The sequence below is a fragment of the Ctenopharyngodon idella genome, chromosome 11, assembly GCF_019924925.1.
Source record: "Ctenopharyngodon idella isolate HZGC_01 chromosome 11, HZGC01, whole genome shotgun sequence".
NCBI lineage: Eukaryota > Metazoa > Chordata > Actinopteri > Cypriniformes > Xenocyprididae > Ctenopharyngodon > Ctenopharyngodon idella.
Genome location: NC_067230.1, coordinates 15,529,492 through 15,552,307, shown reverse-complemented (window position 1 = coordinate 15,552,307; position 22,816 = coordinate 15,529,492). Strand labels below are relative to the sequence as shown.

Below are 22,816 nucleotides of genomic sequence, written 5' to 3'. Positions count from 1 at the left end.
TTTCTTCTTCTTTTTTCTTGCAGATACAATCCCAGAGGACTTTGAGACATTCAGAGCCCAGCAAATCCAGCTTTTTTAGACCCAAACTCAACATCAGAGTTCTTTTTTACAAGGTTAATGTGTGTTTGAGTTGTATATTTCTGTCATGTGTGTTATATTTTATACTCAATTTTTTATACTTTATGAACAGTAGACAAGCCTTCTTGATGACTCTGATTAGCACTGAGGTCACAAACACCAGAATTTAAATATATATATGTATTTTAAAAACACGTACAGAAATACAGGTTACAAAATATAAATGATATAACAAGAAGGCTCTGATATATGCAGCTGAGACATCATGCACATCCATATTTAGCATTTTTTTTTTTTTCTGAGAAAGGAAAAGGACCAGCAAACGACAAAGACGAAATCAGTTCCTTCTACAATCAGTTACCACAAATAGGAGACAAAGATGACCACACCAGCACAGCGACTATAGAAATGGGCATCTGGATAGATCCAACCCAATGAAAGCTCTAGACAACCACAAATTATATGTCCTAATATACCGTTAATTCCAATAAAGAGCGAGCGCTGTTTATGCTCACAAAATGAAAGATCACAAAGATTTGACGCGCATTCTGTAATCTAACACTCTCACGAGTGGCTTGTTTACAATGTCTTTTAATACTTCTTAACCTGCCTTAAGTGAAATGACAGTTGACGAAATAAAAAATATATCATCTTTACAGAAAGAAATCAATGTAGATGGCACTTAGTTTATGCTAATGTTATGAAAGGGGAAGGGTTGTTATACTGGTCAGCGCTATCCTATGGGTCACTATCATTATGTTTATCAAGAAGTACATCCCATCTAGTCAACTTTTTAGTCTTAATGGTACGGACATGGTAATCATGGTAACTAACTGCTCAGCAGTTCTATTAAGGCTTAAAGGGGAATTTACGCTAAAGGGGGTTTGCGCTCACACAAATAATCAGGACACAAATTAACAAGTCCAACATACACAGAAGTGCTGTCAGCTAAAACTGCTCCAATAAAATGCCCCAAACAGGCAGTTTGGCTGCATGCTGCATGTGCATCAACAACAGCTTATTTGACCAATAAACACATGCAGTCTGCCCACATCTCCTAATGTTTAACATGGTAAAGCAACAAACAGACTGAGCCCTTTTTTCGGTTTGCATTGGGAAGTCACATATACGCTTCCAGAATTGTTTTCCCTCTGAATGATCAGTGCAATACAGAGAACACCTTCACAATAAACTGGGGGAAAATGCATGTACAGGGTTGAACAGTCGGCATTCTCAGAAGATAAAACAGTCCAAGTTTCATGAGCAAAGCCATGGCTGAAGCGCCGAGGAGCATCAGCCAGAAGATTTTGAAGAAATGCACATATATCAGTATGAAAGCTGCCATGTCTTCCAGATTTCTGACAGGATTTCAAACGGAAACTCAAGATGCAAGGGCTGAGCAAATCGACAGGGAGTGGGAATGACCCAACTGAAGATATCAAACATGCTACAACTGTGATGAACAGAAAAATGCTACTGTGACCCATCATCCCCCCCCAAAAAAGGCAACATAACAGATCAGAAAAGAACAATAGTGCTTTGGTCAAGCATTGCCAAGCAGGTCATTTGGTCATCATAACACGGAGCCCCATAAATACATTCTGTTTCTAAACATGATCATAGACATGGTTATCAGTGATAAACCAGTAAAATGACACCACTAGCATTAACTAATACATGCACTGTGTCTCTGGGGTCTATATTGTTTTATGTGCAGTGAATCTTTTCACTGGAATCAGCCAAGCTAATGAAGACCTCGTTCTCTATAGGTATTTTCTCGTTTTGACATGCACTCGCCATATTCTTGTGATAAGCTTTATGTACACTATTTTCAGGAAAAAAGCGTCCGAGACAAACACGTTCATGGTAAACATGTGAAAACGATAGAAGAAATATTCTGAATGGCACAGTTTGAGGAATAAAAAAACTTAAGTGAGTATTGCAGTTTTTGTTACGTCTAATAAACTAGAGTTTATCCACCATCTGAGGCAATCCTTACTTCTCAGCCCTTCATATTTCAAATGAAAATATTCCAGATTGTTAGTTGATTAACGCTTTTAGTTTGCATAGGAATCACAAATGGGATTTGCACAGTTTTAAGAGTTATTTCCTTGAAGGATACAAATGTATCTGGCCAAAAAGGACTAAACTTCAGCAGGTAATTTATCCACAGTAGCATAAAATTAATGTTTTTAGACTGACAAATTAGATACAGTGGGACCCAAAAGCCTGAAAATGGATAATTTCTTTAAATAATTAAAAAAATCTATATCATCCGCATAACAGTTTGACTAAAAAAATATCAAATCTCTCAGAATTTCTGGTAACACTTTACAGTAAGTTTCCATTTGTTAACAGTTAACATAAACTAACAATGAAAAGTACTTCATGTTAATTAAAATGTTGTATCTGTTAATATTTAATTAAAATATTTAATAATCAGCTGACATGAACTAACAATGAACAGCTGAATTTTAAGTAACTTTAACAAAGATTAATAAATACTGCAACAACTGTATTACTCAATGTTAGTTAATGCATTAACAAACATTAACTAATGAGACCTTACTGTAAATTGTTGCCAAATAAGTATTTATTAATCTTTGTTAACACTAATTCTTAAAAATACAACTGGCTCAGATACAAATTTTTTTTAATTTAACTTTTCTTTGTTTGAGATTCATTTTTAAAATCGTACAACTTTCCAGGTTTGATTGAAAAAAGGGGTGTTTTTTTTAGACCCCACTGCATATAGAGATCAAAACTGTCACTGAATTGTAAATGAGTGATTCCTTAATTCCTTCTTATAGCACAGAGGTTTTCAACCTTGCTCCTGGGGACCCACTGTTTATTTCCAACCTGCTTCAGCACACCTGCCTGTGTGTTTTCGAGCGATCCCAAAGAGCTCGACTAGCTTTGATCAGGGATGGAACTCAACTCTGCAGGACAGCAGGGTTAAAGACCTCTGCTATAGCACACAGGGCAAAAAACATCACTTGATCAAGCTGCGACAGGGCTCGAACATACATGTGGGAATGAAAGCACAGCACAGAATAAGGAGCATTACTCTCCCCCTGCCTGATGAATGACATCATCTTCACACAGAACCTTGAGTTATGTTTGGCAGTACAAGTACAAACTATACAGCATTCAATACTAAACAAAATGGCATTAGTAAAACGAGAATATTGAGAGGAAAACACTTCGGAGACGATTAGAAAAACACGTCGACAGTTAAAAACAGCATTTTGTTCATATAAGGCAAAACCAGGTCCTCTCACAGTGAAGTGTTCAGCAGGATTCTGCAGCAGCTCTTGGGTCACGTTTACTGACCACTGTTGAAGTGTACATTACAGCGATAACAGTAATCGAATCTTCAATTTGAGTAACATATGCAAAACATACAGAAAGTCACATGACAGTCCACAAAAACACCAAAATATGGGTTATATTTCTATCGAGAGACTGCTGTCCTTTTGCTAGAAAATTTCATGAATTACAGGCAAACATTAAAAAACCAGAATGATAACACCAATTGTGACATCTTGAGATGTTTGGATGTTACATGATGTTAGCAAATTGAAATGCCATGGAAGCCATTTTGTAAAAGCAAACTTTATGCCTTCCAGTGTACAATGAGCAACGCTCCCTTCAACCCTCAATACACAATCTGGGGGAGTAGTGCTCCTTACAGAAATATGATTCAATTTTATATATATATATGTATATATATATATATATATATGTATATATATATATATATATATATATATATATTATAAATAAATATGTCGATTTCACACACATAATTACACAAACAGTTAATTCTTCATGGACATATGGCAAAATTATGTAAACATTTTAAAATAGATGAAAATTGGCAATTCACTTAATGTGACAAAAATAATAAAACATACTGAAATAAATATGAATTATTAAACATAACAAAAATGGTGTGAACCATAAAATGAGATCTATATGCCTACAAAATCAAAACGATAAACAAAACACAAAATACATCAAGATAAACAGAAAATGCACATTGGCGACCAAACAAAATAACAGGATTAAAAAAAACAAAAACAAAACATGAATACATGAAGAGAGTGGATGGTGGACAGTATTGTGCATTGGAAACAATCCAGTGTGGATACAGCACTTCCACCTCCACACCCCCCAAACCCTTGCTACCACCACAAGCCCCTGGCCATGAGTGGTTCGGCAGCATGCTGTTATGTGGGTGGTTGGGAGGACGAGGTCAGCCACTGACCAGATGGTGAACAGAGAGGCCATGCAGCGGAAAGTCTCGCTTAAAATTGCATTCACAGGTTCACAGTCGATCCATGCGGAATGTGTCCTCAGTGGCCGGGTCGGTGAGAACCATGTCCGGGTCGTTGAGCATATGCAGTCCGTCCAGTGTCAAGGGGTCAATCTTCAACTCGTCCAATGGGAACTGAGAGTCTGCATCAAAGCTGACGTCACCAACGCTGGCTAATGAGCTGGTGAGGTCTTTGGAGAGACTGGGTGGAGATTCCCCTGTCACTAGTGTGCAACAAATCAAAAATGCCAGTTAGCAACTATTAAACGGGTGTACAGTGACAACAAAGTGACCACAATTTTTTTTTAGTTTTGGCTAAAACAGTTTTGAAGGACTGAAATCTTTGACTGAAATGGGTATCGTTAATAATTAGCGTTTCTCCGATGGCACATTTTGACCGTGTCAGTGACTTTTTTATGTACACAACATTGATAAGCTACAACAGGTAAACATGTCCGCTGTGTGGATGCTAGATCTGGGTTGACAATATCGATTTCTCATTTTTAATCAATCTTTTATTTGATTTTTATGAACCAAGATCTTAGTATATTCTGTTTTCAGTTGATGAGTGAACAAAACTTCACTAAATATTACGTGTAACATGCCTACCATTCAACAATAATAAGCTTGTGACTTGTTACTTTTTATATGAAACAAAATCTGAACTTTCAAACTTAACTCGCCGCTGACTCCAAAAGGAGGTGATTGCGGATGAGTTGCAACATGCGATGTGAGCGTAAACTGCCTTGGTGGTTCATATATGCTGACGTCACCGTGTTGTACATCTGGACCAACACATGCTTGCCCTGGATCAACGGCCGAAACCTCCGCAGGGCCAGCAATACCACTAGCAACTCGAGGCAGTTGATATGCCAATGCAGTCGAGGTCCTGTCCAAGAGCCTGAGCAAATGGCGCCCCAGCCTGTCTTGGAGGTGTCTGTTGTGACATCTACAGGCCTGGACACTTGCTCTAAGGGAACTCCTTCCCTTAGAAATGCAAGGTCTGTCCAAGGGCTGAACACGCGATGACAGATCGGCGTGATAGCCACGCCATGCGTACCTTGGTGCCATGCCTATCTCGGGATTCAAGTCTGAAGCCAGTGCTGAAGCGGTCTCATATGCATCAGGCCAAGTGGCGTAAGGATACCATATGCCCTAGGAGCCTCTGAAATTGTTTCAGTGGGACTGCTGTCTTTCCCCTGAGTGACTTCAGGCAGTTTAGCACCAACTGAGCACGTCTGTTCATGAGACGTGCCGCCATAGTGACCAACTCCATACCAAGTAAAGAGATACTCTGCACTGGGGACAGCTTGCTCTTTTCCCAGTTTACCTGAAGCGCCAATCGGCTGAGGTGTCTGAGTGCGAACACAATTAAACTAAAGAGTAAGCTAGAATCAGCCAGTTGTCAGGATAATTGAGGATGCAAATGCCCACCAGCGGGGCAAGGGCAGCCTCTGCGACATTTGTGAAGACGCAAGGTGACAGGGACAGTGTGAAAAGGGAGGACTTTGTATCAATAGGCCTGACCCTCGAAAGCAAATGGAAGAAACAATCTGTGTAGAGGCAGAATCAAGACATGAAAGTAAGTGTCCTTCAGGTCTATTGCCATGAACCAATCTTAATAGCGAACGCATGTCAAAACTCGCAGATCTAAGACTGGTCATAACCCACTGCCTTTCTTTGGTACAATGAAGGGCTGTAAAACCCTTTCTTCATCTCGGGTGGAGGGACAGGCTCCCCACATGCAGGACAGGGGCGTCTTTGCCTGCCACTGAGGTAAAAAGGACGCCACTGTACCTGGGCGGGCACCTGGCTAACTAAATCGCATAGCTGTCTGTCTGTCCTTGATGAGCCAGTGCGACGGGTTGGGGAGTGTTAACCACACATCCAAGCTCCGAGGGACAATTGTTTTTGATGTACCTGCATTAGCAGAGCATTGGCCGCCACGTCAGGAACCATCACGTCCCAACCCTGTGAGTTCACTGAAACACCTACCTTGCTTCATGTACCTCGAATGGAGATGGATGAGGAAGCTGTGCATCCTCGAGGCGCGTCACATTGACCTGAGTGGGATTTGTGTGTATCACAGCTGAACATGAGGAAGTGGGAAACCCACGTCCAACATGTTCAGACTGTGAGATGTGTGACCCAGAAGGAGGAAGCTGCTCTTTTTCCAAAAATGTGGGTGCCGTCGCCTTTTAGGCAGATGGCAAAATCAAAAGAAAAAAAGATTTTCCTCCTGGTCCTCCACTGGGGGAAGGAGCAGTCTGGATATTACCTCCTGGGAAAGGGCAGCTCCCGCCATCCCTGGGTCACCCAGCCAGTGTTCAAAACTATCTCCTTACCTTCGCCTGATTCACAACGGTAAGCTTGTAATAATGTTTTCTAATTTGGGTGGTACTGGTAGGGGAAATTCGAGCATGCCGCCGTTCATCTTTGCGTCATTACGTCACGTCTGTTTACTTAAAGAACGAGTCCCAGCTAGTAGGCTATATCGCATGTGAGGCGGATCATTTATAGCCTTTTCTCACAGCAGCTGCAATAATTAAACTTATCATTTTGATGGCGGATTGTATGGTATGACAAATTAACGTTAGAGATTAGACTGTACAGAAATTGAAATCTACAGGTAATGCTAATACGCACTAAATACACATAGTCACGCAATGCTGATGTTGTTAACATGAACAATTTGAGAACAAAGTATAACAATAATAATAATTTCCACGGTTTTAAGTGATCCTAAGTGATTGTTAGATTTAATCACCATTAGCAGCTCGATTTATTGTAATGCTTTTTTTTCTCAGTTGGTCAGAACAAAAGTGGCAGATTTGTTACTTACAGAACTACAGAATACATTTTCTGGTTAAAAATCTTATTTTGGTCATACTTCTAAGACTACAATCTGTGATTTCGAAGTACGCTATCCACCATTGCGGTGACTGACAGCCACACATTCTCCTCAAAATATTAAGATTAATCCGCTCTGAGGAGCCGTGTCGAGGCACAACCCACGTAAAGATGATAATTCCGCAAATAACTGCAATTGCAGGTTTCAAACAGAGATGGCGACAAAGAGGCAAAACTTACAGACTGCAGCTTTAAAGTACCGACACTATACAGATGGATGCTACTGACCATTTCATCACAACTTGTTCTGTTTTCTGTAGTATTAAAAATAAAAATAGTTACCTCCAGTAATAAAATCTTGTTACATTAATTCTTGCATAGCCAGACTTTTGCCTAACTTTGCATTGTATTCTTGCCAAAAAAAAAAAAAAATAAATAAATATATATATATATATATATATATGCCTGACATATACAGTAAATAAAACAATCACAGCTTTTGTTTTTAAATGTCATTCAGCGGTGGGTAAAACTGAAACTGAATCTGAATCTTGTAAACACAACTTTGTATCCAAAAAGACTAACGGAAACCCATTTTGCACGAGACTGGTTGTTACTCTTTAAAATAATTATGAAATCAAAATATTTACATTCTTCAAATCAAGTCCCACCCTACATTTTTTTCTTAATATCCTGTTTTACTAACAAAATACAGATTACAGATAAAATGGATTCTAAACAGAGTTTATGCAAACATTCTGTTCTCCGCAAAACTTGTGCTTGTACCGTATAGATAAAGAGCCTCAATGCTTTTATTGTACCTATGTGACATTTCTTCAAAATACATTTGCATATAGACATTCTTATTGAATTGAAAGACACAATACCTGTGAGAATGATGTTGGGAATGTTGCCATGGCTACTGTAGCTCAGCTGCTGTGCCTCCTGCTGACTGTTGTGGCTCCCAGTTAAACCCATCATGGCTGCCTGGGTGTAGTTCAGTGTTGAACAGTGACTGGAGTCGCCCGGATTCTCCATCATGTTCATGTTGAACTGTTCCAGCTACACAATCAACATTAGAAAGTTTTTAACTCATTTGAACAATAAATAAAATAACATTTGTAAGACAGCAGCAAATGTTATTCCTGCACCTTCACATTCAGTCAAACAGTAGTCAGTCCAGTGAGTAAGAATGCACTGAATCTATATAACATAATACATATTTGGGCTGTCACAACATCAGATTTTCACTACAGGATTATCTAAAAGAATTCATGATGATGATATTTAAAAAAAAAAAAAAATGATGATGATAAATCACAATTATGAAAACAAAATAACAAATTCTAAATGCAATGGCAAGTGACTTGCCGGTTTTAGTTTCGTCCAGTCAGCGGTAAGTATTGAATTCACAAAATATACATACCTTTTCCATTTTGTCTGACTTATTGTTTTGTTTTCTGACTTGATAATTTGAATTTTTGTTGTGTTTATAATTTTTTTAAATCTATTTTTTAAGCAAAATTATGTATTTTTTTCTTTTGTGTGCTCTGACTGCACACAAAAACTAACATGCACCACACCGGGATGAAATGTTCAACTTGTGAACAAATTGGATGACTGGTTCATAACAAAGAACAGTACTAATCTAGTTATTTTGCTTTTCTGGATCTGAACTGAACAGAATCATCAGTCTGAATCATGAACCGAATTAATCAGGCAATTCACTTCCTCTCTTCATCAGCTCATATGACTCACTCTTGAGCTGAAGTCAGCCTTGATTTTCAAATGGTAACAGTTTCAGAGTTTTGTTATGTTATTGATATCTCAATAAAAAAGGTATAAAGAGTGATTTTAAATGTCGCACATGTACGTACCTGGTTGGAGAGGGCATTGGTCTGTCTGGACGGAAGTTGCTGATCATAGAATGAATCTCCAAAGATGCTGCCAACCACCTGAATATGCTATGAAAAAACATCCATTACGAACATCCTTTACTATATTCCAAAATACTGAGGAGAAACTCACGCAGGGATTAACGCTAACCACATAAATCATAAACAAGAACCGACAAGGGACTGAACATACCAGGGAGTATACCAGGCAAACATAAAGGAGACAGGTGCAAATCATAAGTAACCACAGAAGCAAACAAGGACATAATCAGTAACCAAAGAAACCAAAACTAAACAGGACGAGGAAACAGGAACTAAAGGAAACAAAACAGAACATCAAAATAAGAGTCCATAACCATGACAAACACACACACAAAAACATACCTGAAGGAAATTAGCCAGATGTAACACAACATAAACAGATGTAACAGTGTGAAAGTGTGTACTGAAAGTAGTGGCAACAGAGAGAAGTACACTCTGAACACAAAATTACAAAAATTCATTAAATGAAGAATGAACCCGTAGAGGTGTAATGCTTACTTGTGGTGAACCGCCAGGTGAGAAGCCCTGATTGGACACTGGAGATGTTGGTGACTGATTGGCCGAAGAGCCGGTCTGATTGCGATACTGTTGGGAGGAAAGGGCATTAGAATTATGTGATATGTGTTGAATTTTACGTAACTGGAATATCAACCTAATGCAAAATGCGTGCACTCGAAGAAAAACTTACTGAATTGGCAGATCCACTTGTGTCTGTCTGTGATTGGCTGGCAAGAGAGGTCTGGACGGTGCTGGGGGCGGAGCTTACGGTGAGAGGTGGGAGCCGTATGAGACGAATGTTCTGAGGAAGCGTATGCGGCTGTTTCTGCAGGTCATTCAGTAAACTCAGCAGTGAGTACTGAGACAACTGCTGCTCCAGTGTCAGACTGTCCATCGTGATCGGCTGTGATAACAACATACCATCAACAAATCAGATGAAAGTGAAACTGATGTGTAGCCAAGTATGGTGTCCCATACTTAGAATTTGTGCTCTGCATTTCACCTATCCAAGTGCACACACACAACAGTTAGTATTAAACACACACACATACCCGGAGCTATGGAAGCCCGTTTCCGCCACAAAATTAAAAAAATAAAAACAGTAATTGCGACTTTTTATCTCATAATTCTGACTTTTTTTCTCACAATTGCGAGTTAAAAAGTCACAATTCTGAGATATAAACTCACAATTGCGTAATATAAAGTCAGAATTGCGAGATATAAAGTTTCACACAATTGTGAGTTTATATCTCACAATTGTGAGAAAAAAAAAGTCAAAATACTGAGGAGAAACTCACGCAGGGATTAACGCTAACCACATAAATCATAAACAAGAACCGACAAGGGACTGAACATACCAGGGAATATACCAGGCAAACATAAAGGAGACAGGTGCAAATCATAAGTAACCACAGAAGCAAACAAGGACATAATCAGTAACCAAAACTAAACAGGACGACTCACAATTGTGTGAAACTTTATATCTCGCAATTCTGACTTCTTATCACACAATTGTGAGTTTATATCTCAAATTCTGACTTTATAACTCGCAATTGTGAGAAAAAAAGTCAGAATTCTGAGATAAAAAGTCGCAATTACCGTTTTTATTTTTTTATTTAGTGGTGGAAACGGGCTTCCATACGGAGCAGATGTTAGTGTTATAAATGAGGAAATTTTGCAAAAAACATGGTCTTCAAAAGAGATTGCAAAAATCTATACATTTATTACTAGCTCATTGTTAGTGATCCCACAGTTTGGCAAAAGTTTTTAAAAAGTATAAAATACACTTTCTATTATCTGTTGTCAATATTGGGGTCAAATGATAAAAGAAAAATCTGAAAATGTAATTAAGCACTTTTTTATATCATTTTTTATATCATCCGTTGCTATTTTGAATTAATCTATGTTTTTATTACTGATCTTTTTTTTATGACAAATTGCAGACTTGTGTATTTAGAGAAATAATTCATTTATTGATTTCTCAGTTGATTCTGATCTCATTTAGAGTGACTAGATAAAGCTTGAACAGATACATTTGCAAAACTTTAAAACTTGAATGGCAGCATTAAACAAATGTGTATGCAAATTGACAAACTAGACAATATAACAAGTTGAGAGAGCCCTCTGCTATGAACACTAAAATGCTTATCAAAATCATTCTAGATGTTGGCAGTGTGCATAGCTACATCTTATTAAATACAATCTTATTAAATGTATGCTTCATCCAGGGTTGCCAGGTCTGTGCAACAGAAGTAGCCCAATGGCCAGTCAAAAGTAGCCCAAAAATAACCCAATGCGATTTTCTCCATTGGGTGGCCGAATTCTCCACTGAATTTGTATGTCTGTGTTTTGGGGGTGTTGGAGGGCCAAAATCATACGTACAGGGGTGGAAATCAACCCGTGGAAAACATTTCTACCTGCGACAACAACTTAAATGTATCCCAATTTGCTGGAAAACTGCAAACTTGGCAACACTGGCTTCATCTTTTATTTCAAATTCTTAAATTCGATCAATAAATTAATTTTGAATTTGTACTGCATTATGTTAACTGAGTTAGTTTCTGGCGCAAGCCTCAACAGCGCAACTTTGTTACTGTCAATAAATTATACATTATTATAATATAGTTATATATATAGTTTTCAAAAATGCCTGAGTTATAACAGCTTCCTCTTTCACGGTGAACCATCGGACTTTGTCAGGCTGCCGACGAAAACTCAAGATCTTTTAATATATATATAAACTATATATATACTAAAAGTTTATAATCAGATTTTCATGAGACCCCATAAATTGCTAGAAATAAAAATAACTCTTTAATTACACATATTACAAATTTAAAACTCACTGGCTTACCTGTGCGATGGGTATCTGAGGTGAGACCGCAGGTGGTAGCGTGGGGGTGGGCTGCTGTGGGCTGAGACTGGGTGAGGGGGCGGGGGCAGTGTGCTGGGCAGGAGGAGAGGGAGGGATGTGACTAGCAGCACTGATACCCAAGTGTGTCAGGTTGGTGGTCAGGTTGCTGGTACTACTGGAGCTGGACGTAGGAAAGGTAATCTGGTCATCTGGATCAAGTGGGGTGGGAAGAGGAGGAGGGAACTGGATGTTTGTCAGATCAGGTAAGGAGCCGCCTGTGCTGTGAGCAGCTGGCATCAAAGAGCTATTCATTTCTTGATCAGGAGATGGAAATATGCTGGAAAAATGAGAGATTATGCTGTGGGATATGCAATTAAATGATGCAATGCCTCTATACAATGGGATAAATCTCATATATATATATATATATGTATTTATATCTATAAAACGGTCCGTTCCTGTCCTTGATGAGCGAGTTTATTACCTGCATTCAGATTTAGCAGTGTCCTTCAGGTCAGTCCTATGTTCATAATATAAAATCTGTTTAAATGTCCGATGTATTATCTTGTCCTTTTAACATTTAAGGGGCTTTCCCATGACTGACAGTGCTAGTCAAAGCATTTGTCAGTTGTGTCTTGTTCCATGTTCACAACAATTCAATGTAAAAGTCTTCTCTACTGACTGACACACTCATAAAGACAGTCTTTGCCGCCATCTAATGGCATAATAATGTAACTTCTGTTGCTGTTCACGGTCAGGGACTATTTTTCCGGCTGAAGGAAGGCTTTCAGAAGTTTACTTCATGAAAGTTTTATTGATACATATTTTCGGCTTTAATATTTGTATTGTCTGGTAACCATTTTATAAAAGCAATAAGGTACTCGAGGCTAGTGCTGTATCGTGAATAAGTCACGGCTATATATATATATATATATATTTAGGACACCCTATTGAATTCCATGGTTTTCTGTATCAGGGCATAATAAAAAAATCATTTGGTCCTTGGTAGGTCTTAAAATTTGGAAAATAAAACCTCAGATGAACAACAACACATGACATATCATACCGTGTCATTATTTGTTTAGCAAAAATAAACCCAAAATGGAAAAGCCATGGTTGACAAACTTAGGACACCCTTGATGAAAAACCGTGGAATATATATATATATTGCTGGAAGAAAATGCTATTTATTTCAAATTTAACATTAAGAGGTTAGTTTTAAAGTTAGCTTAATTGTTTTGAAATTAAGATTCATTGCAATAAAGCACAATTCGTCCCACCCAAAATCTCACTAAATTGTCATTACTGAAATACAATAATTTGCTTTATTATATATATATTTTTTTATTTCAATTACAGTTGTTATAGCTAACTAAAACTAAACTTAAATTACTTAAAATGCTGAAATAAAATAAAAACTTTTTCTCAACATTTCTCATTTATTTCAACTTGATGTGCTAAAATAACTAAATAAGAAATACAAATTAATACAAACTATTAAAACTGTAAAACTATTTTATTTTAAAATATAAAAAAAAACAAAATCAATGAAACTAAAATGAAAAGAGAGAATATAAAAATAAAAACTAATTCAAAATATTAATACATAAAAATGTAATAGTATTATATTATTATCTCAATATCTCAACTAAAACAACGCTGACTTAAAAATGTAAATTCAATAATTATTAATAATTACAATGAAATAAGCATAAATTATTTATTGTTTTATTTTCACATTACAGTAATAAGAATTTGGAGGGAAATGTGCTCAATTACCATGAAAATAATCTCACAATAAAAAAGTCCTAAAATCAAATTTCATTTTCTCGAAGCAAAATTGAATTTCTATATTCACCCACATAGGGTTTAAAATGAACTTTCTGTTTTACCTGCCAACGAATATTTACCAGCCATAATCATTTTTTTATTGTTATAAAATAACATTTTACATCTATCACAAAAACATGAAGACCTTCAGTATTGTGACTTTGTTTCTCTCTTTTTTTCATTATGGTTGCATTTGTGAGGAATAATCCACATATGAAATTCTGAAGGAACTTTAGGCATCATGTAAAAAATTCAGTTTGCTCCAGGGTAAAAAATGTTAAAGACAAGTCATGACAGATTTGTACAGTATCTCTCATATCACAGAGTATCATTCTTACAGTTCAATTAGAACCATGTAATGTTGCAATTCCTAATAAAGTTACTGGCCACTGCAAACTTTATTTTATTAATTCATTTTTTTAATTTTTAATTTAAATACCCCAAAAAATGTGGCACATGGTGAGTATTAATTTTGGATCTTGCATCTAAAGTTGCTGCCACACCTCCTTTTCTACTGATAAATCAAATATTATTCAAGTGTTACATTACATGTTTGTCCAGCACACAGGTAAAAATAAAATAAATAAATAAATAAATAAATACAAACAAACATGTCATGATAAACTCACTTAATCCCAGGAACATCACATGACTCTGTATGCAGAGATGCTTTGGGCTCATCTTTCTCCATCTCTGACTCAGTGTCCTCTGTGTCTGGAGGGGTAAGCAACAGCACTGAAGAAAGAGGGAGATTGAGAGGAGGATGAACTCCTATTATTCATTTTAAATGAGGAAAAACAATATATTACAATTACATGTCGGTCAATGACAAATAGAGCGTCCACGATAAAGAAAATGAAAAATATTTTAAAATCTTAGAAATGTTCTCTTTAAGAGGTCTTTCTTCATTATAATATCAAGACAGTTGTGTCACCCTTTACAATATTTTTGAATTTACGCACTACAAAAATATCCAAATTAATTCTAATTCCACTTCACGTGTACCTTCACAAACAATAATAATACAACCCGAATGTTCTGGAAATTTTGGGACGTTTTTTAAATTTGAATAAAAATCTAAACTACAAGACTTTCAAATCACATGAGCCAATATTTTATTCACAATAGAACATAGACAACATAACAAATGTTTAAACTGAGAAATTTTACACATTTATCCACTAAATGAGCTCATTTCAAATTTGATGCCTGCTACAGGTCTCAAAATAGTTGGGATGGGGGCAACAAATGGCTGAAAAAGCAAGACATTTTGAAAAGATTCAGCTGGGAGAACATCTAGCAACTAATTAAGTTAATTGATATCAGGTCTGTAACATGATTAGCTATAAAAGGGATGTCTTAGAGAGACAGAGTCTCTCAGAAGTAAAGATGGGCAGACCTGTGAAAGAGTTCGTAAAAACAATGTTCCTCAACGTCAAATTGCAAAGGCTTTGCAAATCTCATCATCTACAGTGCATAACATTATCAAAAGATTCAGTGAAACTGGAGAAATCTCTGTGCGTAAGAGACAAGGCCGAAGACCTTTATTGATGCCCGTGGTCTTCGGGCCCTCAGACGACACTGCATCACTCATCGGCATGATTGTGTTGATGACATTACTAAATGGGCCCAGGAATACTTCCAGAAACCACTGTCGGTAAACACAATCCGCCGTGCCATCTGCAGATGCCAACTAAAGCTCTATCATGCAAAAAGGAAGCCATATGTGAACATGGTCCAGAAGCGCGTCGTGTCCTGTGGGCCAAGCCTCATTTAAAATGGACTGTTTCAAATTGGAAAAGTGTTCTATGGTCAGACGAGGTCAAATTTGACATTCTTGTTGGAAATCACGGACGCCGTGTCTAAAGAGGAGGGAGACCTTCCAGTGTGTTATCAGCGTTCAGTTCAAAAGCCAGCATCTCTGATGGTGTGGAGGTGCATAAGTGCATACGGTATGGGCAACTTGCGTGTTTTGGAAGGCTCTATCCAAACTATTTTGAGACCTGTAGCAGGCATCAAATTTAAAACAAGCTCATTTTGTGCATAAAATTGTAAAATTTCTCCGTTTAAACATTTGTTATGTTATCTATGTTCTATTGTGAATTGGCTCATGTGATTTGAAAGTCTTTTAGTTTTCATTTTATTCAAATGTAAAAAACGTCCCCACATTTCCGGAATTCGGGTTGTAAAAAAAAAACTCCCGAATGCTTACATGTTTTCACTCCTTTTGACTGCAATTCTTGAGATCCACCAACAAAAGTGTCCTGTGGAGCTGGATTCACAGCACTCTGGTGTAGAGCTGAGTCAGAGTTGGTCCTGTAGTAGAGGTGGGAACAGAAGAAACAAAATGATTTATGACCTTCAAACATGTTTTTTTTTTTCATAGTTTATGAGGAAAACTGCTTTACCTCCTCCAACTTGTGTCGGGAGGTGGTGACAGATATACTGAGCCGTAGGGGCAGCTGTCAATGTAACTGGGCTAAGGACAATGTCTCACACATGTACACACACATAAAAATACACCTCAGTCGTGTATAGTAAAGGATATCTGACGTCCATGCTTGTCCACAGAGAGAGGTCTACGATGTGGAGAAGCTATGCGATTCCTGTCACGATACACGCGGTCCACCAGGCCATGATGTCGGGACGTCCGACTGGTGTCTAGAACTGTCGTCTGTAAAATAATCTGATTTGTTTAAGGGATCTTCTAAGGCAAACGCATTTTCTTAGGAAAAGGTATCAGAACTTTTGCTGCAGTGTTGGGCAAATAAAAGCAATAAACAGGCTCCACGCTGAAGATGGACTAGCAGTATGAAAGCTTAGAGCAATGAGAACCATCTTGTATGTCCTTATGCTAATGTCTGTAAATGAAGAGCAATGATAAAATGACAATTGAAATGACACTTGTGCAAATGCATGTTTCCATTGGCTTTGTTACTTTTAACTAATTCATTAAATAGACACTACTTAGGACATCCAATATTATCATATGAATCTTTGGTTAATACTTTGCTTTTGGTGTGGGTGATCTAGGTTATTCCTACAATACAGCACGTTTTCATGTCCCTCTCATATATACAGTGATGTCCCTAAAAAGTATATTTGGATATTTATCCACACTAAAATGTCCAAATGTCTTTGGACTATACAGTCAAACCAAAATTTATTCAGACACCTTGAACATTTCATTCATCAATACAGTTTATTCACTATAGTTTAAAAAAATGTTAAAGAGTTAAACTGCGTCAGAAAAAAAATAATCTTAATAATGTCAGATAATGCTTAAGCAAAACATGGTCAGGTCAAAGTGTCTGAATAATTTTTAGTTCCAAATTTTACTGGTAGTCCACTGTATGAAGAATTTTTTGGTACAATATGTCATAGTTTATTTTGCTATCCTCACTTACATAAATGAACTATAGTGTCTTGCACACACTAGTAAAAATACATAAAAAATATCTAAATAATTTTTGGTTTGACTGTATATCAGAATATCAAAGCAAGTGGCAAGAAGTACAGCATAAACACACTTTTCAAACAAAACATTTCACAAAAATATGTTTTTCTTTTATCATAATATAACAGTTAATGTCCCCAGGTGCTTATAAACATTAAACATGATAAACTGCCGAATTATTAAGAAACATTACAGATATTTCTTCATAGCTTTTCTTTCTCAAATCTATATGGTTACAAAAAATTTCCTTTGTTTTGAAAATATTGCTATTTTGCATTTGATATTTTTCTGTGCCCTCCATATCACTTTCCATCCTGTTTTGGTATCAGTCTTTTTGTAAAATCCCTTTAACTAAAAGAAAAGTCTTAATGACCTCATCTTCCAGACGTCCAGAATTTCGGTGGCAAAACAACAGCACAAACATCAATAAGTATTAGCAAAAAATTAGTTAAAAATATTTAAGTCAATTGACCCTTCGCCAGGAGTTTGATTGACAGGTGATCTAACCAATCATAACGCTGATTCCGCCATTTTGTCTGACAAAGCAGTCAGGGGAGTTTAACGTATGTGACTTGAACTTGAAAAATGGTGTGTACTGACGTCTTTCCGCAACTTAAACAACATTCCTTCTGATGTTCATTCATGTTTATTTGATGCTATAAATGAACTATTAGGAAGAGATGATCGGTTCACGAGCTGCTTTATCTGAGGTGCTACAGCGATCTGTCACGATACATTAAAGAGCCACAAAACGGTATTTATTGTTTAAATTTCTTTAAAAATGACAAAATTTGAAATTTGAGACTTTGTTTCATATCAAAAGTAAACTGCTCTGTCTTGTCTGTCGACGCGTTATCAGTGTCCTCTTTGCTCCTCGATGTATTTTTCACTGCATGAGAACAGAGATCGGCATGGCTTGTCGGACATAGCAACAGTAACTAAAGGGGGCGGGTCTTTGCGAACGGTTCGTTGTTTTTCTGTCATCTTTTGGGTGCGGTCCAGTATACATCAAGAGCTATTAAACCATTCAAGCGTGATAAGACCGCATAGTCTGTGAAGTAGCTCTCTGTGAACAAATAGGATGTGTCAGATCCGCGTCATGTGTGTCAGGTCTTAAAGTGACAGCAGCCTAATAGACCCTTTTTTGTGCCAACGTCACAATTACGTCACGGCGTTAGCTGGAGGCAAAACAAAGGGAAAACTGGAGGGTGCCAACACAAACCAGCACAGAGTCGCAGCTACGTAAGGAGCTTAAAATTTCATCTAGTTGTGTTGTTGGGAGCCAGAATTGACGGAGTACAGGCTCCAATTTGAAATTTCATATCTGCTGCCATTGCCAGACAAAAAACCGACAACAGCTGTGGTTAAACGCAATAAAATGAGCGGACTGGACAGAAACGATCATCAAAAATGCTTGTGTTTAAGGTTAAATAAATGATTGTCTTTTGTTGGTACTGATGATTTGGTTACATGTCTAAAGATTTCTCATGCATGCCCACTTCATCTGAAATTGGGCAACAAGTTAAATGATTTCTCACCTAATACTAACTTTTTAGCGCATAAGTTAGCTAACTTTGTTAGTTGTACAACTAAAGATTTATACGCCCTCAGTTTCTCTTTACTACACACACTCGGTTTCTCTATCAGGTAGGTGTAGATGTCAGGCTGCTCAACCGGAGGTAATCCTGTCAGGTCATTGCGTGTATGGGTCAACCAATCTGGTTCTGTCCAATAAAGGGGTCATGATTTGAGAAATCAAATTTTCCTTGAGCTTTTGACATATAACAAGTCATCATACTACAAAAATACCCTGTAAGTTTCAGAACTGAAAATGTCCTTGTTAGTCCAAAAACAGCTTTTATTGAAACCATATATATATGCATTGGATTTGCAGAGAGTCTGCAATCAATAAAACAATGCCGTGCCTTCTATACTGAATCCGACAGGAATGGCGCAACACACTTATGTGTGTAAAAAAGTTTTTACTGTGTCACTTTCTTTGTTAAAGATAGTTTGATATGTACAGATTATGTGTACATGTCTAACCAAAATCACCAGTGATCAGTGATTTCTGATATGTAATGATTCATGCTGTTTTTGTCTCAAAATCATTTATTGTAAGTAAATCAAACCAGTGACTAAATGGTCAACTTCTCATTGTTTCTCTTATAATGTTATTTAAACTGTGATTATATAAAAGAACGCTCCCTTTACAATCTCTGGAGCTGTCAATCAAACAGTGTGAGTGTGACTCTCGCCAAAACTCCTGTTAGAATCAAAAATCTCTTATTTACATTATGTTTGCACTTTTAGTTATGATAAAAAGCATTCGTGATGAGATCACTGTACTCAACATGTCTGTGATCGGCTACTTGCTCATCACTGCAACCTTTCATACCATGATCTAAATATAATGCCATAAACAACACTTTTAACGATTAGTAAACCTTGAGAACAGTAATAGTAAAAACATGCTAAAAGTTTTCAAAAGAGTTCCACATGTAATACTTAAGCTATTTTCATATACAAAGATGTCAGCCAATCACAGCAGTGGGCGTTTACACTGAAGTCTCACAGCAGACACGCCCCTTAAAACAGTGTTCAAATCAGAGGGCTGAAATTAAGGTAGGAAAAATGCCCCATTTAACAATTCTCCAGTCATTGTTAAAAAACAAGCTAACAAAACTTGCTAGCTAGTGTTAATGAAGTGGTCAGGGGAATAAAAACACTTTTTTATTAGGTTACATGGGTCAAAAACAATGAAAACAATAACTTTTTGGTGCATTTTAGCAGGGCAGGTAAAAATCTGAACTGAAAAAGTAGAAAAAATCTTTAGCGTTGAGCCCTGATTTATTAAAGGCACAGCTAAATGTGACATTTATTACAATGGGTTTATGTCAAGATTGTTTTAAGTTCATCCTAAATTAAAAGTTGTTTTTTAAAGAGACAAAAAAAAATAAAAATCATCAGTGATTCTGGCCTTCATTCATAGTGCTTAGTAAAAAGACACTGTTCAACAAATATTTAAAATATATTGTCTTTATTTTGTTTCTACATTATTTTGGAGATTCAATGTGAAAGTATTACAATATAAAAATATATTAAAATTTTTAATGTTAGGTGTGATTAATCACGATTACACAAAAATGCGCAATTAATTAGTTATTTTTTAATCGATTGACAGCACTACAATATATACAATAAACAATGTAAACATAAAAGACGCTCAATATCTCACTGAGTAATGACTAATTACTAGTTATTATGTCTATCGTGTCTTAAAGCATCTTCAGAGTATTTCACAAGCATATATTAATTAATTAATTTTTTTTTTTTTTAAGTTACACAGTTGAAAAGGTACTGCATAACAGGAATGACCCATCTAATGAGTTTTATCCAGTTAGGATGTTTATGAAATTGTGATTAGATCATCTGAAGGTAAATTCAATCATAAAGTGACAGCATGGTGTGGATTTTCAAACTTATGAAGTTTCTAAGGTCTCACCTGAAAAGGGAGGTCAGTGTTGCTATTTCCAATCTGATTGACATTGGGCAGTGACCCTCCATAGCACTGAGCTCGATTCTGGCCTAGTTGCAAATACTGGGTCTTCTGTAACTGCAGCTGTGCAAAATAACAGTGTGTGAAAAGCAGCAGTGAATGACGAAATGAGCGCATGAATGAAACGTAAACCAGATACCATGGAGTAAAAACACTTTATCAAGTGAAGAATGAGAAAAGCAGACCAGTGATAGTTAATAAAAAGTAGCAGAATATGGGTATCAACTTATCATGTGACGCACACTAATATATGTCATAAGTTCAATACCAAGAGACATAATAATACGCTGTATTTCAATAGAGGCCGGAGCTAAAGTTCATAAATTATCCTCCAGTGAATATTTATTATCAAAAGTGAAACTTTAAGTCATGACTAAAAAAAAGTTTTGAAAATTTCACAGGGAAAAAAAAACAAAAACAGCATATGTTGGCCACAAGCGGGGCAAGTTGTCACAATGAAAACCTAATATTTATTGACTGATTTGAGAAGAATAACTTTTTATGTATAAAATACTATCAAATAAAATTAAAAAGGCACATTCAACAACTTATGTATAAGTTAAGTAATCAGTAATTTAAATGAAATGGAACAATAATAATAATAATAATAAAATGTTTTGGTCAAATTGTAATGGATGATTTGTTTAAAATAACACGTGACAACATTCCCTGACCTGACGTTTATGAAAAATACTACTATGTTAAAATCCATCCAGTGATATTTTAGTATTATTGATATACTTTTTAAGTTTTTAATATTTTGAATTAGATTTTATTTTTTATATTTTCTGTTTTCAATTTAAAGTTTTAGTTTTTTTTAACATGTCTCTTATTTTAGTACTAAACAAAATTGAGAAAAGCTGAAATAAAATTAGTCTCAATTTTTTAAATTTTTAATTTAATTTGAGTAAATGTTTATTTTGTTTCAAGTAATGAAATGTTTTTTATGGTTTTAGTTTTACTTAACGATAATAACCCTGAATATATCATTATTATAGTCACCATTGCCTTTATGCATCCCAGTGTTTATTTTACCAGCCTTTACAAAAACATGATAATATTGAAATCCTAGTTCTTAGCAAAACTACTGCTACGTGTAATTACTTTTAACTCCAAACCTACAGTTACTGATATACATATTTTGTGACAACTTGCCCATGTGACAACAGCCGCGGTCTCCTCTATATGACATTAAATTATTTAATAAGTACTGTGGCCTGATACACACAACGAGAACGAGAAATAAAAGACCGAAACGCAATCACAATGCATTAAAGGCCAAAACAGGTCCCCGTGCAGATGTGCATGACATCTGTCCGGCATCTCTCCAGCTGCATCCTCAGCATCTCTGAGCTCATGCATCCGACCGGCCTCCCGTTACGCTCAAACCCTGGGACATCATTATCGTCCTTCGCCGATTTGTAACGGCTCTCGGGCGACAAAAGTGTTCTTAAATCATATACATGCTATATCATAGCTGCTGTGCTATGCGCGCGTTTAGCCGCGACACACGTATCCGTTTCTGACACACGTACCCGTGCAGCTCGCGTGATGCTCAGGTCTTTCATGACCTCCTCAAACGCCGCGGTCTCCTCCGCCTGCTTCTGGTTGTGCAGGGCGATTTTCTCGCTAAATTTTCGCGGATTGTTTGAGGTCGCCATCTTCCGTTCTTCTTCAAAACACAGAGCGTTGCGTGAGACGCGTTGTGCGCTGCTGCGGCGGCGTCATCACGGGAAGAGTTGTGGGCATTGGAGTCCAGTGACAGTCCAGCGGAGGAGCGCCAAACAAACCCACCAGGATCTTCACTGGATGAGTCCGATATTTTTTAATGGACTAGTTTCATGTCTTGATATAAGATACTTATGATAAGAGGCGTTTGTGATGATGCGAATGAGATGTTTTAGAAACAGACATTCTTTCTTTCTAAATATATATA

The 22,816-nt window shown here is 36.8% G+C and overlaps 2 protein-coding genes across 3 annotated transcripts in view; one reads left to right on the top strand and one right to left on the bottom strand.

The window, feature by feature from the left end:
- The window catches only part of comp (cartilage oligomeric matrix protein), a 24,816-nt gene extending 20,976 nt beyond the window's left edge, over nucleotides 1-3,840 (top strand). Inside the window, exon 20 of the mRNA XM_051912658.1 lies at nucleotides 24-3,840. Within this exon, the coding sequence (XP_051768618.1) occupies nucleotides 24-79 (56 nt within the window). The 3' untranslated portion in view covers nucleotides 80-3,840. The remainder of the gene's footprint in view (nucleotides 1-23) is intronic.
- On the bottom strand, nucleotides 244-22,642 carry crtc1b (CREB regulated transcription coactivator 1b). Of its 2 annotated transcripts, XM_051912678.1 has the most exons (12): nucleotides 22,416-22,637; nucleotides 20,827-20,943; nucleotides 16,413-16,538; nucleotides 16,273-16,334; nucleotides 16,077-16,180; nucleotides 14,494-14,599; nucleotides 12,035-12,371; nucleotides 9,872-10,084; nucleotides 9,682-9,768; nucleotides 9,124-9,210; nucleotides 8,134-8,308; nucleotides 244-4,620 (listed from the first exon to the last, which is right to left on the bottom strand). In XM_051912678.1, the coding sequence occupies exons 1-12, from the start codon at nucleotides 22,539-22,541 to the stop codon at nucleotides 4,409-4,411; spliced, it is 1,752 nt and encodes a 583-aa protein (XP_051768638.1). In that variant the 5' UTR covers nucleotides 22,542-22,637; the 3' UTR covers nucleotides 244-4,408. The 2 variants fall into 2 exon arrangements, with proteins under 2 accessions (XP_051768638.1, XP_051768639.1); XM_051912679.1 differs by lacking the exon at nucleotides 20,827-20,943 and having other exon boundaries at nucleotides 22,416-22,642.
- Between the last annotated feature and the right edge of the window lie 174 nt (nucleotides 22,643-22,816).

Excerpts from the sequence above, each read along its gene's own strand:
- crtc1b (XM_051912678.1), bottom strand. The coding sequence starts at position 22,541 with ATGGCGACCTCAAACAATCCGCGAAAATTTAGCGAGAAAATCGCCCTG. Across the intron at positions 16,181-16,272 it reads CCCGACACAAGTTGGAGGAG|GACCAACTCTGACTCAGCTC; the intron begins GTAAAGCAGTTT and ends CCTCTACTACAG. Across the intron at positions 10,085-12,034 it reads CTCAGATACCCATCGCACAG|CCGATCACGATGGACAGTCT; the intron begins GTAAGCCAGTGA and ends TTGTTATCACAG.